Here is a 19,680-nt window from a genome sequence, read left to right on the forward strand (position 1 = left end):
GTTTGAATTGGGTGGAGCAGCTGGTCGAGAATGTCTCCTCCTGCCTCATTCAATATTATGAGATTGTAGGAAATCTCCTAGCACAGCGCTCTGGTATCTCTGGAACCCAAATACACAATGAATGGGAGTGTTGATATTGAAGCGCTATACATGGATGTTTCCGTAAGTCTCATATTATTAAATGGAGTGGCAGGACATGTGCTCATCTTGTCACTGCATCCAATATTGAGAACAGGAACCCTTATTCTCTGGGTTGCTAGGGGTCTCATTTTCAGTGGGGGTCCCAGCATTCGGATTCTCACTGATCAGCATGTGATCCCTTATCCTGTGAATTGAGGATAACTAATTTGGTACAAGGCCTTTAACCCTATGCCTTGCAAAAGATGAAATGTGCTGTTACAACAGAAACAATTGACAAATTGTAAATGTAACATTTGCTGAGCATGTAAATTAAGGTGCAGATGTTTTTCATGACTGTGGATTTTTTCTCCCATAAATCTGGAAGCTAAATTTGCTGACACAAAACTTTTGCTGTGAAAAATGTGAACTTTTACCTAATACACCAATAACAAAAGTAGCCAAATTACATTTTTGACTCTGTACTGAGACTATAATTTTATATGCAGACTATGATATATTGGGAGAAATGACAGACCTGCCACTCCCACTTATATAATTTCGGATTTGATATAACACTAAGATCTCCTATTACCTGCTGCGTGCTGAAGTCAAACCCCAGGTAGTGTGCAGCAGAGTCCATTGCCCAGGATCCTGGAAGTAGGTTCGTCTGTCCGTCCCGCTGTCCGGCACTGTGTGGGGGCTGCTGCAATACAGTCAATCATTAACTAATTCTGCTCCAGATTGTTTTAGTTAAAGGATGACATGAACAAGGAATTGTTAGTTAAATGGTTTATTCTGACATGAACTTTGATGGCGCAGGATCTCTCCTCATATCCTGCAATGTGCGGAGCTTCCTTCCTGGTTCTTGCGTGTCAGTGTAATATGATAACCTTATTAATGGAGAATAACACTGGTTCAGGGACTCTCTATACTACAGTATTGTACTGCTGTATACCGCACAGATTTGTATTGTCTTGGACCATCAAAATCTGCTTGATCTTGGAGGCAGTACCAAAACAAGACGTGAGGAACGTAATCACCTTGTTGTAAGGTCACTTTTACCGGGGAAGATTTATTAATACTGTACAAAGCCTGGCACTATGTGAGGAGTCTCATTAATATGACTTATGTCAGACTCCACTTTTGCTAAACAAAACTCTGCAGCTTTGTCCACTCACCGAATACTGGGAGTGAACCTGTTTTTACCTGAATGTAACTGAGCATCAAGGACTCATAAAGTTTGGCAACTTTATTTCATATGCATAAGTCGATAGGAACAGGTTAAGGACCATTGCTTGCACATTTTATTCCTTAAAAGGAAATCTACCACCAGGATGAAGGATTGTAAACCAAGCACACTGACATACTGGCGAGTGCCCCCTTTGGCAGAAGCTGCTCTTCTTGTAGCTTTATATGCCTTTGTTTTTAAGACAAAGAGGTGAGGTATGCAGATGGGCTCCAAGCTTCATTGACATCTATAGAGTCTGGAGCCCCTAAGGCTCATTTAAATAATTTCTGAAACCTTTTTATTGTAAAATCAAGGTCCTAAAAAGCTAAAAGAAAAGCAGAAGCTGTACTCACCCGCAGAAGGGGGTACTCACCCGTATGCCAGTGTGCTTGGTTTACAATTCTTTATCCGGGTGGTAGATTTCCTTTAAAGGGTCTTTTCAATGTATGTGTACAGATACTCAGATCAATTCTATGGAAGAGTCAGAAGCGCAAAAAAAAAAAGTCTGCAAAAAGTGCACATGCGCTGCACACACATGGAGCAAGTTTGTCAGAGCAAACTCACTTGTAGGTAACGGCCTCCACAGGTTAGGTGATTATAATCTGATCGGTGAGGGTCCGCCTGCAGGAACTCCCACCAATCATGAGAAACTTGGTACAATCACTGTAACTAAACATCCATTTTGGGTGTGAAGACGAATGGAGATGACTAAGAAGCATGATTAAATGGCATGGATAAAGCATTAGGAACTGTGTAAACATGCATGAAGTTTCTTAATTGGGAAAAATCATGTTTTTGTTGTGAGATCATAATAAATGAATACAAAATGGTATTACTATTATGATGAAAGTTTAAAAAAAGATGATTTCTAAGTATTTTTAAAATAAACATTTTATGAGATACACAAATCACAGTAAAACATAGACATTATAAATCCTCTTACTCCATACCCATATATAAAACCAGGGGCAGACAACGCAGGGCTCCCTATACATGTTCATGTGTTGGACCACTTATTAGGGGTACTTAGGGAATATGAACTTCTGTTACAAAAGCCCTTAATGCTATAAATAAATGAATATAATGAATAAATGAATAAAACTCAAGTCATTAATCACAAAATTGAACTTAAAGGGAACCTACCACCACGAATCTACCTATAAAGGTAGATCGGGTGGTAGGTGGATGTATGGGACGTGAGGATAGCCCTTTTTAGAGCTAATCCTCACGTCCCCGCTAGCCTAGCATAAACTTTATTGCCCTAATATGTTAATTTAATTAAGCGGCTACCGGGGCGTGGAGTAGCCGGACACGAGGCTACACGGCGCGGCTACTCCACGCCCCAGTAGCTGCTTTCCCCCGCCTACCCTGTGATCTTCGGCGCGCAGCTCCTGGCAGCTGCGCGCCCTCGTCAGAGAAGCCGGAGTTCTGCGCATGCGCAGTAACTCCGGCCTCGTTCCCGAGATCGCGCATCTTGGCCGGAGTTACTGCGCATGCGCAGAACTCCGGCTTCTCGGACGAGGGCGCGCAGCTGCCAGGAGCTGCGCGCCGAAGATCACAGGGTAGGCGGGGGAAAGCAGCTACTGGGGCGTGGAGTAGCCGCGCCGTGTAGCCTCGTGTCCGGCTACTCCACGCCCCGGTAGCCACTTAATTAAATTAACATATTAGGGCAATAAAGTTTATGCTAGGCTAGCGGGGACGTGAGGATTAGCTCTAAAAAGGGCTATCCTCACGTCCCATACATCCACCTACCACCCGATCTACCTTTATAGGTAGATTCGTGGTGGTAGGTGCCCTTTAAATAGTTTGTTTTTATGATTTACAAAATTTTATGGGCTTTCTAATGTATGGTGGAGTTATCTTCAAGATGGCCACCACTGGAAGCTACAAGTCCCATGATCCCTAAGTAACTCCTCCTCCCTCTTATGCTCTGCTCCCAGTGATGATGTAACAGACTGTCCTGCTCTGTTACCATAATAATGATGTGTGCACGTTACCTCACTAAGATGACAACTCATTACCACACTGGCCATATTGGATGCACTGCAACCAACAGACTACAGCCAAACATAGTAGTGATGACATGACTTGCCCAGGCAGGTGCAGGACATGTGATGTGGACATGTGACCAGCGGCCATCTTCTGTCCTGTGTCTCCTCCACAAGGACAAAGACACAGGACTGATTAAAGGGCCAGTAGCATTTTAATTCTCCCTCTACTGTATGTCCACAACTTTTTTTTCATCTTAAACTGTACTTATTGAGTCATTTTCAATTTTATGGAAGAAAACCCCAACATGGGGTCAACAATACAAACATTGGATCTGGACCCATAGGAGACAGGGAAAGGATGGCGGGGGTGGTTGGGTTCATCAGGTCATTAGGTTTTGAATTGAAAAGTTTTGCTTATTCAATTTTAATTTATTGTTTTCCTTGATAAAAGACGGAGGCAAATTTTGACAAATAAAGTTGTGGTTTGTGTTTATTTATTAGTACTATGGTTTTGTGAAATATGCAATCAGTTCTATAATCCCATGTCGATTTGCAATGAGAGAAAATAAATAAAAGTCTTCAATTTTCTCTACAGGTTTCCTAGTACAGCTCATATGAAGCCATATAGGGACTATGGGAAGAATGTATCATACGCTCATAACTTTATAAAGGCCATGCCCCCAGTGTCCCGGTGGATACATCAAGAAGCTTTGGCCTTGATGTATCCATCGTAAATCGACTCCAGGCGTAGTTTTGTGTAAGAACCAGCTAATTTTCTAAAAAGTGTTTAGGCAAGGCGCAGGTCGCCCCCTTCTTCATGCCTACACAGTGTGGGGATGTTGTAGTCTTGATAATAATCACAATTGTGAATGCAAATAAAATAATAATGTAATAAGTTTATGTGAACACAATTATTGCCTTGTGCTGGCTGTCTTAGGTCATTGACCTCTGACAAGAATAGACATTGTACAGCTCTGTGAATGACAGCTGTAGCTGGACTCTGCAAGACTTCCCCCATCACTAAAGACTATTTATATATTTAGTTGCACATTTGAGCTTTATCATCAGCTTTATGTAAAGGACATATATGGCATCATGCGTTCTCTTATGTCATCAGTCACATGTTTATGTAGATTGTGAGGGGCAGTCCCAGGATTTCACTATATATAATAAAGTTTATTTGAATGCTCTGGGGGGGGGGGGGGGGGGGAGATAGAGCACTAAGCAACAACGTGTCACCTGTGTCTCTGTCCCTACTCCCTACCCCCACCATCTCCCATGGGGGGATGACTCTGTTCTCTCTTTATGTCTGTCAGTCTGTCTGTCTCACTCTCACACCCATAGATAACTTGCTGTTAGCCGCTGCAACGACACAATTTATTGCAGTGCGCAAGAATTTGCGATTATTTCAATGCTTCTATGTCAGAAACCGGTGTATAAGCGCTGATAAATCTTCCCCCTATGTGTTGAAGTTGTATGGGGAACAAGATCTTCTGATAAGAATATGCATTCGCATGACTTAAGCGGCACACTGCTAGAACAATGAAAACCTTGTGGTGAATTGAATAATCCTGCTCCTTAGCAATTTCATGATGTTTTATCCAGGGTACAGTATGCTAGAAGACAGGTGGCTGTGTATGTAAAACGCCTTCAGGAAGCATTTCATGGCAATTATAATAATAGGCGCTGTAGCTTCTTCATCGGAAAGCTGCCAATCTGGCAGGGACACCGGCACTGTTAATACCCATGTATTTAATTCACGTGACTTTTTGTTAAATGTACAGTTTCATAAAAGGAAATACAATTTATAATATGTCATACCTTTGCTATAGATGCAAGATGTGTATTGCACACCACTGCAATGGAGAGGACCTAAAGGTCATGATCTGAGCCTTTAACTTTGTATTTTAAATTGATTGGTGGAGAGGCACACATGACTGCTGTTCCACCAATCAGGGGGAAGTAAACTACATGCTGTCTTTATCCGCCACTGTACAAGGAAAGAGGAAGGTGCTCCATAGAGGCCCCCGCCTACTAGCCCTGGGCCCTCTGCATAGTGGCTGGCTTCCAAAATCCGCTGCCCCTAGGTTTATACACCCTGCCCTAAAATCACACCAGCTCAGCAGTCCACCCTGTGTGGAGGAGAGGGAGAAGAGACGCAGACAGTGCAGACAACAGAAGAGGGAAGTCTTTATCGTGCACCTCAATAGCTATGGTTCCTCTACTGATGCCAAGTCAAGTGGTGTTCCAGCAACATGCCTCTGGTGTGGTAAGTTTATGTATGTACAGGCGGTCCCCTACTTAAGAACACTCGACTTACATACGACCCCTAGTTACAAACGGACCTCTGGATATTGGTAATTTATTGTACTTTAGTCCTAGGCTACAATCATCAGCTGTAACAGTTATCACTGGTGTCTGTAATGAAGCTTTAGTGTTAATATTAATTCTTATGACAACCAAACATTTTTAAAATCCAAGTGTCACAGAGACCAAAAAAAGTTCTGGCTGGGATTACAATGATAAAATATACAGTCCAGACTTACATACAAACTCAACTTAAGAACAAACCTACAGACCCTATCTTGTATGTAACCCGGGGACTGCCTGTACTGGGTTTATGTATCTACTGGGCTTTTATGAACTTGTACAGGGTGGCCAATTTGTTTTAATTCATGTATATTTCTATATGTAGTAAACCTGGTTCTGGCACCCAATGTTGAGTTTGGTACCATATCTATGTAGTGAGCTTAGTTTTTTTTACCTAAACATCACAGTAAGCTTTTTTCCTGGTACCATATGTATGTTGTAAATTTGCTTCTGGTGCTGTATCTTCATGGTAAACTTAGCTCTGGTATCATATCTATTTAGTAAGCTTGCTTTTGGTACTGTATCTATATAGAAAGCTTGGTTCTAGTACAATGTCTATGTGTTACACTTGGTTATATATATTTTTTTATGTAGAACACTTGCTTCTGGCACCATATCTATGTAGGAAACTTGCTTATGGTACCTTAACTAAGTAGTAAGCTTAGTTCTGGTATTGTAGCTATGTAGTAAGTTTAGGTACTTTCAGTGTCGGACTGGGGTTCCTTGGGCCCACCAGATAAACTATGCTGGGGGCCCACCCTCCATTAGCTTCTAGAAAACAAACTCCAAATTAGGTGGTATTCTGCTGTACCTCTGGGGTCCAGTACTGGTTTAGAGCCTGGGCCCACCGGAGGATCCTCTGGTACTGGGTGCCCTGAGTGCGTTATTGAATCTATGGAATAAGTTTGTTATGTTACTGTTTTGTTGTAGTGAGTCTCTGAATACTTAAAAACTTTGATTGGGCCCACAATTTCTGTAGAATAAAGAATAAGGGGCTGGTAGCTGGGACCCACAGCAATGTCAAGAACATCTGTGGAGCACTGTAATGGAGTGGTGCAAATGCGCATCCCCTACTATACATTTTGATGATACTGACGTCATTAGATGGGAATGGAGCAATGGCTATACCTGGCCAAAAACATTCAGTATTCACGGGATGTCGGGTGACAGGTGTAGAGACAATATACAATTCTGTCAGTTCCATGGATATGCATTGTTTTTTCTTACGATCTACCCTAAAATGTATTCTGCCTAGAATCTTACAGGGATTTACACTATCACAAAGAAGGTATCAGTTTAATTATTAAGATGTATTGATTAAAAAAGACAAATGAAACGTGAGACGAAAAAACTTCCCTGTGGGCAGAAAGGTGGGCTGCTTTATAGTAACCATAATAAATGGGTCTTTTTTGTTACAGAATTGTCAATATTTAGTGATGTAGCACAGTCCCCAAGTAGTGACAAGGGAGATACATACAGAGACTTATCTGTGTCTTTATCCGGCGTTATCTGGACCTTCAGCTGTAATCTGGAGCCATTATTGAACCACTGCTCAGTGTAAATTCATCTTGTATTGTTAGGTAACATTTACAAATGGAGATAGATCCGAATCAGACAGATCTTATCCCGGCTAAACAATGTGGATAAAGCACAATACTATGAACAATGCTTTATGCAAATGCTGAGATGTGAAGTCATCCCTCCGGTTCTAGTGGGTGTCAAGGTGAAAATCTCCTTCACTTATGGGTTCCCCAACATGTGAACCCCTGGAACAAACTAAAACTCCTCAGTCTTATACAGCAGCGTATGACAACTGATATACATTATTACTATACCAGTACAAGTACTATTTATCTGTGGGGTATTGTGTTGGGTTTTTACGTTGGTTACCATTTGTTATTGGGACTAATTAATAGCTTGCTAGCCAACTAGTTGTGTCCATGTACTATAGAATAGAGCTGTGTCCGGCTGCCCAGAAAGCAGTACCACCAGGTCCAAAACATACTTTTGTAGTGGGTTACAGTATATGAAGTAGTTCTATATCCTAACATGTGATTCACTGTTCTAAGTAATGTTTATGTAATCTAATTGATTAGGTTTTAGTTTATGTTAATACACCTTTATATCCTGTGTGTTTTCCTACTGGTTGCAGTATATCCCATTACTTTGCCTTGGCTTCAATTTCTGTTCTACCTTAAGTCAATAATCTCTGTGTGCAGTATTTATCATTTACTTTGAACCAAGACATCTAGGACAACCTGAAATACGTGTAGCAAATTATCATCCACCAGCAGTAAAGACCTAGTGCTCCAGACAGCGGACACACAGCGAGCATCGCTTTACTTTGCAGACTTAATTGGCTTCTTTCTACTTCCTTGTGCTTTATTAAAGGGAGAGATGGGTCTGTGCTGCGGCTGCTTGGAGCAGTTCTCATTGTGGGAACAAATGGCAAAGGCGTATAAATATATGTGCGAGATATTGCCGGTGACTCATACGGACAAGGATCCTGCTGACAGAACCAGGAAGCTCAGCAAAATGGATATTCATCGTCTGGAGGAGCAGTACAATGGCATCAAGCAGAAGTTACAGACACACATCATAGTTTTCAAATCAGGTAAGTTATGACTTGTCAGTCTGTAAAAAGTTTGTTGCTAAAAGTGAGTGACAGCCTCTGTGCACTGCATTGTCTAACTAATAGCAGAACTTTTTTTTGGAGAAAAGTAAGTTTAGGAACGTATGTTGTCTAGAAGTCATTTATGGAAGTTTAAGATTAATATTTAACCGCCTTGTTCAAGGTTATGTGTTCTTTGCACTTTATGTACTTTAACATACTGTAATATACAGTTTGCAAACTACAGTAAAACCTCTCCCAAACATCAATCCTTCTGAGAAAAACCCCTCCATTAAAGACTGATTATTTTTGTGCACAACTTTTCTCCCTATTATACTCTATAGAATCCTATGAGCAGACAACACATTTAAAACCCCCCTTTAAAAGAGGCTTTATTGTACCTGTATTATGCATCATCATAGGTGAATGAGTTAAAGGCTCTGTCTTGTAAAGTAAATCCAGTTTCAGGGTAAAGCCGTCCAGGTGATCAGCTCATCTGAGCTCATCCACTATAGTTACGGCTTAAGTAAACCCACAGATATTTCCAGGGAAAGTTGCAGGTAAAGCAGCATTGAATTGCAGCTAATTGTACATGTAAAGCATGGAGACGTCTACCAGTACTATCAGACAAATTATCATGGGAGACTACGTCAGCTTGAAGACGTGTCAAAGTTAGAAACAGTTAAAAAATATTGTGTATATTTAAGTCCACTTTTCATCCCAATATTTCACTAAAATGAAACTGTATCCATTTGTTTTGCAACTTTTTAAAATGTTGCATTTGATCATTTTACATAATCAGTCTAACCAACCCACTTCCACACCAGATTCTCAAAATTACAATGATGTAAACTTTGGAAAATTCACAAAAGTGAGTCCAAAATGTTGCAAATGTGTTAATTTGCAAATATTAGAGAGCAGGAATGATAAATCTCCTTCATTTGTTTCTGGTTGTGTGAAACGTTATCTACTCATATTGTAGAGATTACCAAGGGGCTGATATAGAACAATATAAAATTAGAGTATATAAAGAAACAAAAAAAAATTAACAACTATTCATGGATTCAATAATCAAGTTCATGGATTTCCCATAACTTTAATTAAGTGCACAACTCGCTTCAAAAAAGTTAAAAGATTATAAATTCCCCACAAGAAGTAAAGAAAAAATCTCATTTATATGTATTCACTTAAAAAAAGTTTACTGCTATATACAAATGTTTTTGCTTGACACAAGTCAGCTCCATGCCACAAGGGTTAATTATCATTGCAAAAAAATTAAGCTTATAATTACACCCGGAAGCTGATTGTAAGGTTGATGACCTACTTCTACACTTAAGCAAAAGCCTTTCTAAACTCCACCCATTCAGGATCAGGAGAAAGTAGGCATAGAAAATTGTTATTTTACACGCTTTGTACACAAAATGTACCAGAAAAAGTGAAGAATGTGCAGTTTATACATTTTCTTCCATTATAATCCACACTTGGCTTTAAATTAAAAAAAAAAAAAGTTCATGAATTTTTGTCAGGATTGAAAAAAATGCAATCCTGAATTGAATTGCATTTGGAAACACCACTCAAGAGCATCTAGAAGGAATAACTCCAGAATGCAGATACGTTTAGACCTAAAAACTTTGATTGGTAAGCAACAAATGTTTTGCTTTGTTAATTGATAAAACACAGTTTAAGCGTAATGTGTGAATGAGGCCTCAATGGTCCAGAACGCTGGGACAAGCTGTAGGCACTTCCTAGTTTACACTGGTCACCACATGTTGTATTCTACAGCTTCATTCTACAAACAGTATGACTTAAAGGGAACCTGTCAGGTCTATATGGGACACTAAACCACCCACAAGTCCTTATGGACGGTGGAACAGTGTCCCACATCACCCTCTCTCTCCATGAAAGCATTTTAAAAAAGTTCGGTCCAGAGCTCCTGGTACCTGAGCCATGCTGCAAGTACAGCCAACGTAGTATATCCCGGCCTCACTGCACAAGTGTCGTGGGTACGGCGCATGACTAATGCAGCCGCAGTGTTATGTCGGATTCAATGAAGCATCACGAGAAGCGGTGCTGATCATCTGATGTGCCTCATTAGACTCACATCCAGGTAGGTATAAAAGTTTTTTCTTTAATGCGCCCATAGGAGAAAGCTCATACAGGGAGATTTGGGACACAAACAAAGGACCGGTTGATGTTTTAGTGTCCCAAATCGACCTGACAGGTCCTCTTTAGGGATAAACTTTTGGTTTCAGCATGGTTGCTCCCCTGCTTCTGGTTGGTCTTGTCAAAAGGAGTTATAAAAGACCTGTCGCCGTGCTGCCCTGGCTGTCACATTAAAAACTGGCATTCCTCCATCTTTTCTCATAACTTTGTGTTATGTTGTTTCAGTTTGCCAATCAAGGTCCCGACACAGTCTGATCCTCACCAATCAGTGCCGATATTGTCGTACTATACAGCGACACACCCCTAACCAGTAACACCCACTTGGCTATCGCCGTATATTATAGAAAGTATAGCAAAGAAACTGTACATTACATAATTCTAAGAAAAGATAATAAGATTAACCTTCTATAAGCACTTTTAAGGGCAGATGAGGAGGCAGGTCCTCATGCAGCACAAAACAGAGAAACAATAATAATAAGTAGATGCACATAATGGGGAAGATTTTTAGAAGTTTCTGATGTAAAACTGTTCTAGTTGCCAATGGAAACCAATCAGAGCTGGTTTTCTTAGGCAACTAGAACAGTTTTACCTCAGACACTTCTGCTAAATCTCCCCAAAAATAAACGTAAAGGAGATACACATAAGAGGGGAGATCTATCAGAAGCATCTGAGGTAAAACTGCTCTAGTTGCTCATGGAAAACAATCAGAGCTCAGCTTTCATTTTCCAAGAGTTGTTAAGAAAATTAAAGCTGAGCTCTGATTGGATGCCATGGGCAACTAGAAAAGTTATAGACTAGACATTTCTGATAAATCCCCCACCATGTTTGCTTTTAAAGGGGGCAGGGGGGAGAATTACCCCTTTATCACTTACCTCGACAATAAACTACAGCAAAGTAAAACCACTTAAGTTGGTTTGTCAAGTCATTAGTAGATTTCTAATGAAAGCATTCATGAAATAATGGGGCTTTTAGCTCTGACTACAACTCATGTGGTGTTTACATTGTGTCAGTCCACTCTAGGAACTAATGTAACAAGCGATCCTCTAAGAACTTACCCGCAGCTTGTTTTCTGCACAATGTTCCATTGTTTTAGACATTTCCCAATATCCAAGGAGAAGTTTGGAAAGTTTGTTTTGGCAAAGTTTTTAATACACTTGAGCTACTTAATCAGTATCGGACACCTTAACCCCAAAAACACGAGTTCTACAAAAGTCTATCTTTCATATTATCTTGTATAAATAACCACCGCTGCACGTATAATCGCTCTACTGGTTTTGACCACTCTAATCCCTACCCTTCACCTGTGGTATAGGTTAACTGTTTTGTGAGATTTTGCATTATGCAGAAACAGAATCTTAACCCCTTATCTACACACCTATTTCAACGTAAATGTCCAGTCCATTTTTCTGTCTTTTTTCCTCAATGCCTTCTACAAATTAAACTATTTTTGTTATTCTGTCACTATATTTGTATCAGGGGCCTAACTAGGAGAGGCAGGGCCCCATAGAAGACTTCTAAATGTGGCCATCTTCCTGCTTAAAAATATTCATATTACACTCATACACACAATGATATACCTAAATACATATACAGTACATACAGTAGATACAGACAGGACAACCCCAGTGTATACAGACAGGATACCCCTATAAACATTATATACAGACAGGAAACTAGCACACACAGTATATACGGGCAGGAAATCCCAATAGAAATTATATACAGGCTCAAAGAGTGTATATATTTTTACCTTGGAGGTGGGTGGTAGTGGATAAAACTTAGGAACAGAAGCAGTCAGAGAGGCAGATCAGCGAACAGACACACGAGCAGGCAGGTGGATGGGCGGATGAGCAGGCAGCCGGATTAGAGGACAGGCATTTGGACGAGCAGATGAGTGGGCGGCCGGGCAGATGAGCCGGCAGACAGGCAGATCAGGGGGTGGATAGAGGAGCAGGCCGGCAGTCGGACGGCAGACAAGCAGGTAGGCAGATGAGAGGGCGGGCTGATGAGCAGAGTGTCGAAGGGGTAGATAGAGTGGCCACGTGGGCAAATGCTTTCACACAACTGCACTTCCTTCTGCATTTGGCAGGAAGTCGGCTAGGTACGATGTTTGTGGCAGGAGCGGTACATGCATAGTATAAGAGAATGCACAGCCAACAGAAACATTCCGGCAGGCTGTATCGTATGTTGTGTTGTGGTACGGTAAGGTGAACAGTGATTCACCATTTTGCCGCTCCTGTAAGGGCTCTGACATCTGCCGCCTGAGGCCGCCTGCCAGATGCGGCCCTGCCTATACACATATACAGTTCTTCACTCATACACACACATTTATACATTCTTACACATATAGAGCATATACACTTCACATAAATACACACATGCAGTATATACACATCACAGTTACATACACAGCATATATACATTGCATATATTTTATATACATATATGCAGCTTTATATGTATATAATGGTGCTCATCCTCCATTCTTTAGTGTCAGGTCGGATGATGGGGCTCCCTAACACTGCGGGCCCCATAGCAGCTGCTATAGCTCCTACCACTGTAGTAATGCCCCTGATTTGTATGGAGTCTTGATTTTTTTTCAGGACCAAATGTAGTTTAGAATGGCATCAGTTTGGGTTTCATATATCCTACTGGTGAACTTTTATTATACATTTTTGTTAAGTAATTTTTTTCTACATAGATTTTATTTGTACACACAACGGGTTTGCGGTTCATATGCATTTTTGTTTGATGAATGATTAAAAAATGTCAATTTGGGCTTTGTTTTTTTACAGTTAAAAGGGTAAATTCAGCCAAAACAAGCTTATTAACATAAAAACCCTACTCACCTGCTAAGAGACCCATCACTACAAGTCTGCTGGGTCTGATCCTAGCGGTTTACTTACCCTTTATCACAGGCCTCATCTCAAATGTATAAATAAACCCTGCGGTTCAGTGGAGGCCATAAAAGCCTATGGGGGACAGGTGCAAAGTATTGCATCTATCCCCAGCCTCCACTGGGCATATGCTCAGGGAGGTCCCCAGTGATGTCACGTTTCTAATAAGGGCAGTGACATCACTGGGTAAACATCCTGCACTTTGGCAGCAACCAATAACCACTTTCAGGAGGAGGGAAGGAACAGGATGACATATTCAACTGTGTGTGCATACAGTGGGAGGATACCTTGTAGGCCTTCATTATAAAGGATATGTGGGGAATCTGCCTGCCGTATCCTTACAACAGAGGGCTAAAAACTAAATATGAACTAAACCAAAGGCTTAAACACGTATGATAAAAAAAAATCCTCCTTTTTGGTGGAGTAGTTTTATTTTCAGGTTTTTAATGCCATGTGACAAAAAAGTTTTTTCTTTCCTCTTCAACAGTCACTATGAACTATTAGTATCCAGAATGTACAGTAACTGAGTACTGTAGTTATGTAGAGTTGTTTAACCTGGATTTTGGATCTGCTCCAAATACTGAACTCATTGCCACGTGTACACAACTTCTGCACAGGCACATAAATCTGTATGTGCCAAGGAGGCTATATTTTTTCTAAAATTCACTAAACTTGGGATTTTAAAAAAAACTAAAATAATTTTAACCATCCTTTACTCTGGTGCAGTCCCTCTCTTATCACTTGTCGTGCAGTGAGGGAGGCAGCAGAACCACAAGAATGGTGGTGCTGGTAGAGAGGCGATTTATCAGGTGAAAACTTCTTGTTTTTTTATAGTGCCCTCCTTGCTGTTAGTAAGTTTTTTAAAAAAAAATATCTTTTTTTCCCATGTTTTTTTTTTTTATAAGATTCTTGGAAAACCCCTTTTAAGGATATGTTAATAGTGACCACTTATACCGCAAGTATTCTGTTGCTCCATTCATCTCCATGGGCCTACCATAGATAGCAGAGCGTTGTTTTCTGTTCAGCAATCCCAATTAATTTAATGGAATAGCCTGCAAGAATGCCATCCCGTCCATCAGGAAAGACCTGATGCTTTTATTAGTACCATTTTTGGAAAAACTATTTTTTTGATTGCTTTATGTCCACCGTTCTCAACCTTCTATCATGCTGTCCCACTATTTATGTCTTCCGTTTGCCCCTTTGCGCCATATAATGATGACTCTGCAAACACTTATGTAGGGTGTTAATGTCTTACAAAGAAAACTTTCCACTGCAAAAACCCCTTAGATGCTGCAGTCACTATGGTGGTATGGTATCAGAGTAAAGCTCTGTGGTCTCTGCTTTCTTTAGAGAACCACTGTCCTGGGTTTGCAGGATGGTCAGGAATGTCCTGGCAGAGTTAGGTTCAGACCCCCCAGACATATAGGGGCACATTTACTTACCCGGTCCTGTCGCGATCCCCGACGTGAAGTCCGACGCGATTCACCAAGATTGTGCGCCCGATATCCTGCATGTGTCGCTTCCCCGTTCAGGCACGCCGGAGTTCACCTTCTTTTTCCCGGTGCATGTGAGTGCATGTCTTGCGACACAATTTGAATTTTAAATCCTGCGCTTAATCCAAATCAGTCGGGTTGTCCGATGGCCACGCCCCCCGATTTGTGTCGCATGAAAGTCGGTGCGATTGTGCCAAAATCTGATTGCGTGCGGCAAAAAACCCCTGTTAAATGCGGTGCAAATCGGAAATAGTCGGGAAACCCGACAGAAATGCACTCCGCGGACCCTTAGTAAATGTCCACAAGCTGTCTGAAAGAGGTTAAGGGTCACGTATGTTCTAGTGAAAATTAATATTTCCTATAAGATAAATTTTAAAAGCAGTTTTCTCTAAAACTATGCTATGTGAAATTTCTCTAGGAAAAAAAAGGAATTTCTTACTTTTTACTTCTTTTGCAGGTGACAATGACCTGATTTTAAAAGAACCAGATGTGAACACTGTCCAAGTCAATGCCATAGTGGGGAAACATAAAGCCTTCAAGGAACATCTGCCCGTCAAAGAGGTCACTTTAGAATTGTCAAACAAGAACTACCTGAAGGACAGGAATGGCACTTGGCACGCACATCTGAACATCCATCGCATGGTGCAGCTGAACGGAGAACCTGCTCCAGTCATGAACCCACCAGACCATGACAGGGACATTAACAAAGCCGTGTTGTTTGAGCGGCTCCTGAACTCAGAAAGTCATCCCATAAACATCCCGGCTCCCAGTACTAAGCAAATAGGAGACCACCACTCTATCAGTAGTTTCCGCAGAAAGTCTTCCCTCAAGAACCCGATTCCTTCATCATGGAGTCAGTACCCCTTTCCGTCTTCTAAGCCGACTTCTCCCACAGAGAAACTGGTCTACTACCCTTTCCCTCAGAAGAAAAATCCACGGATTTCAGAAGCTGCCAGAAAGCTGGGTTTATATGTAACACATTAAAAGGCAATGTTTGGAAATCCTTCAAAATGCAATGTGACCTTCCCCCGGACTTGTTTCCTATCTGCTTGCACCTTACTTTTCTAGTGTGAATAATTGATCTTGGACTAATGAATAACATGTCTGTTACAATGTTTGAGGGACATCTGTTACTACGGCTGAGTACATACATGGTAGCATACACCAGATACCTGGATTTTTTTCTATATGCGGCCCCTGAAGTGCAGCCCTCACTGTGATTACCGCTTGTTAGAAGTGGTGCGCGTTTTTGGATAGATACACCTATTAGCTTGAATCTATTAGGGATTTTTAACGAAGTTATCCCATAATAGACCTAATATCATGACAGTATACAGTATGCCATTACATTATGATGGGTGGGGACCGGCCCCTTAGACCTGTTTCAGAATAAGGAAGTCCTAAATGATTTTTTTCCTGTATATCAGTGCCCTCCTATACCATATTTAAAGTGAATTTGTCAGGTAGTTTTTTCACCCTCAACTGGCCCCAGCATGTGCGTCATCACATAATGCCCTTTCCTATGGTGCCCCCCACTAAGCTTTCTGTTGCTGAAAAGTCACGTTATAGGCTTCTAAAATGTCAGCATATGCACAAGTACCTCAAAGTATTTACAGGGGTTCACAAAATAGAGAAAAATATTTTCTGTTCAATAAACTTTTATTAAAAGTAATTAGTGTCAACATACATAGACTTGTCATTGATTCACAGTAAGATTTCAGAATATAAGCTTCAAGGCATAAACACATATAACTTTGGCTTGTCTAGCATTACATTCACAGTACAAAATGAATTCCGCACTTCTCAAGACGATAATTATACCTAGATAATATTTGTCTCCTTTAGTGCAATGAGCAAGGAAACCGGAAAGAAAATCTATGTTACTAAACATTATTAACAACTCGAACCACACTAAACACTTACGACGTGGGGGACCATAGGAAAACACATAGCGGAATACAGAGGGGAAGGGGGTATAGAAAGGAAGGGGGAGACACACCGGGAAAGAGGGAATGTTAAGAAGAAAAAAGAAAAAGGGAAAATTTCTCACTCACTTAGGCCATGCATCCTCCACCTGCTTCTATCCACGTGGCAAATTCTGCCGAACTGCGGAAGTCGATCCATGGGGACCAGACTCTGGTGTACTTTTCAATCTGAGAGTCCGCCAGTCCCTCCACAGCTCTCATCTCCTCCATTCTCATAATATGATTTAAGGCTTCCGCCCACTGGGCCCTTGAGGGACTTGCACTTGATTTCCATAGTCTGGGGATAATCTGTCGAGTGGCGGCAATGCAATGTCTCAGAAAACCTTTCTTTATCACAGAGATAGAGCCAGGGATCATAGATAATAGCCCGATCTCTGGGCTCGGTACAACCGAGTCCGACCATAATTTATTGTAAAGTGCAAAGACCGCCTCCCACAGACCACTCACCCCAGGGCAAGACCACCAAATATGTAACATGGAACCCCGTTCCCTGGCACATCTCCAACATACATCCGATACCTCCGGGAACATCTTATGCAGCCTCTCCGGAGTTCGGTACCATCTGGCGACGATTTTAAAGTTAGTCTCCTGTATTTGTGACGAAACAGAGAGTTTGTGAGTTAAGACAGACGCCTTATCCCAGTCCTCTTCAGTAAATGTTTTGTTCAGCGCCTGTTCCCAAGCTTGTCTGTAAGGGACTGGTGTATTTTTAGTCCTCTCTCTCACCAGCCACCCATAGACCGTAGATATTAGATGCCTAGGGGGTTCTTTATTCGTAAAAATTTGTTCTATGAATGTTAGTTCCCTTTTAAGGGATTGTGCGTGCCCCAGGGATTGTAGGAAGCTGCTCAATTGATTAGCCATAAACCATCTGCTGCCTCTCATTTCAGCAGGGAACCACCCTTCCAGAGAATGTATGTCACGGCCTTTTAGTGCGTGTCGTACTTGTACTACCCCGTTTAACGGTAAGCCGAATGTTTCAGGGTTCATGTCTCGTAGAGGACACCTAGCATCTAAGAATATTGGAGACATGGGGCCCGGAACGGATGTCAGTTTATGTCGTTTCCTCATTCTGTCCCAACTGCCTAGCAGAATCCTATATAAAGGTGTGCAGGGAGAGGATGTGTCACGGTCCATCGGGGAAAGCCACAGGGATGCCATCAGGGGCGGCAAGTTCAAAGAAGCCTCCAGAGTCACCCAAAGCTTGGAAGAGGAGTTCAAGGCTGCGTCTATTATGCAAGTCAGCATAGAGGCCTCATGGTATAGACCCAAGTCCGGCAAACCCGCCCCTCCCAACTCTTTAGGCCTAGTAAGTACAGTGTGGGCCATCCGAGGTCTAGAGGAATCCCATATAAAACCCGAGATCACCCTTTTAAGTCTAATAAGGAAGGCAGGGGCTATTTGGAGGGGTATAGTTTGGAAGAAATAGAGTATTTTCGGCAGGATATCCATCTTAACTACACTAATCCTTCCGAACCATGAGAGCGGGAGGCGTTTCCAAGCAAGGAGCTCCTTCTCTATTGACCCTAAAAGGGGCTGATAATTAACCTGAAAGAGGCCAGATAAATCTGTCGGGATTTTTATCCCCAGGTATGTAATGGCTTTTTCAGCCCATCGAAAGGGGAACTCCTTCTTAATATCTCCCACCACATTGTCAGGCAGGTTTACGTTGAGCAGTTCGGACTTCGTGAGGTTTACTTTAAAGTTAGAGAGTTCAGAGAAGATTTTAAACTCAGCCAGTACTGACGGAAGCGTTGTGCGCGGTTGGGTGATAAATAATAATAGATCATCCGCGAATATGGCCATTTTATGACGGAGTCCTCCCAATTTAAGGCCCTTGATAGATTTATTAGATCTAATGGCGTTTGCCAATGATTCCATCACTAAGATGTAGAGCAGTGGTGATAGGGGGCACCCCTGGCGGGTTCCGTTGCTTATGGCAAACGGAGTAGTAAGATCTCCATTCACCCTGACCATCGCCGTCGGATTCTGGTAAAGGGCCATTATACGAGCTAGCATGATGGGGCCAAGACCTATCTGCCTGAGTGTCTGTTCCATGAAGTTCCAACTTACTCTGTCAAATGCCTTTTCGGCATCGACAGAGAGTAGGCACATGGGGATCTTCTGCCTTTGGGCAGCGTTCATCAATGACACTGTTTTGATAGTATTGTCTCTGGCTTCTCTGCCTGGGACAAACCCCACCTGCTCCTTATGTATAAGACCTGGAATTAATGTTTGCAGGCGTTGCGCCAGTAATTTAGAGTATATTTTGATATCTATGTTTATGAGAGAGATGGGTCTAAAATTGGCACACAGGGTGACATCCTTCCCGGGTTTTGGAATCACAGATATATGCGCCATTAGGGATTGCTTTGGGAAAATAGCCCCCTTAGCTATCGCATTGTAGGAGGAGAGGAGGGGTTCAATTATATCCATTTTCAGCGTTTTGTAGAAGCGCGGAGAAAAGCCGTCCGGTCCCGGACTCTTTCCCACTTTCAATTCCTTAATCACCTGAGCAAGTTCCTCAGATGTGAACTCATCTTCCAAACCCTGAGCCAACTGCTGTGATATACGTTTTGGGGCATATTTGGACAAGTATGCGTCTATGGCCTCCCTTTTGTCCGTATCTTCCTGCATAGGTAAATTATATAGAGATTCATAAAATTTCCTAAATTCCTCCAAAATTCCAGACGGGTTGAAAATCGTACCATTAGTTGGCGAGTTGATAGACATAACCCTTGAAGATAGGAGTCTGGGATGCAGGGCCCTAGATAACCACTTGCCACATTTGTTGCCATACTCAAAGAAGCCAAATTTTAGGC

The 19,680-nt window shown here is 41.7% G+C and overlaps 2 protein-coding genes across 11 annotated transcripts in view; one reads left to right on the forward strand and one right to left on the reverse strand.

Annotated features, from left to right (window-relative positions):
* XYLB (xylulokinase) overlaps positions 1 to 19,680 on the reverse strand; it is a 147,907-nt gene that overhangs the window by 97,104 nt on the left and 31,123 nt on the right. For 9 of the 10 annotated variants that reach the window (XR_011855924.1, XR_011855923.1, XM_072153887.1 and 6 more), the window contains one exon: positions 713 to 823. Coding sequence is in view for 8 of the 10 variants with exons in the window: in XM_072153887.1 (XP_072009988.1) it covers positions 713 to 760 (48 nt within the window). In the remaining 2 variants the exon portion in view is untranslated. The remainder of the gene's footprint in view (positions 1 to 712; positions 824 to 19,680) is intronic. The other variant, XM_072153889.1, reaches the window with a different exon arrangement.
* C5H9orf152 (chromosome 5 C9orf152 homolog) lies at positions 5,444 to 16,540 on the forward strand. Its single transcript, XM_072153884.1, has 3 exons — positions 5,444 to 5,608; positions 8,101 to 8,323; positions 15,331 to 16,540. The coding sequence occupies exons 1-3, from the start codon at positions 5,552 to 5,554 to the stop codon at positions 15,855 to 15,857; spliced, it is 807 nt and encodes a 268-aa protein (XP_072009985.1). The 5' UTR covers positions 5,444 to 5,551; the 3' UTR covers positions 15,858 to 16,540.

The sequence above is a fragment of the Engystomops pustulosus genome, chromosome 5 (assembly GCF_040894005.1).
Source record: "Engystomops pustulosus chromosome 5, aEngPut4.maternal, whole genome shotgun sequence".
In the NCBI taxonomy this organism is placed as follows: Eukaryota; Metazoa; Chordata; class Amphibia; order Anura; family Leptodactylidae; genus Engystomops; species Engystomops pustulosus.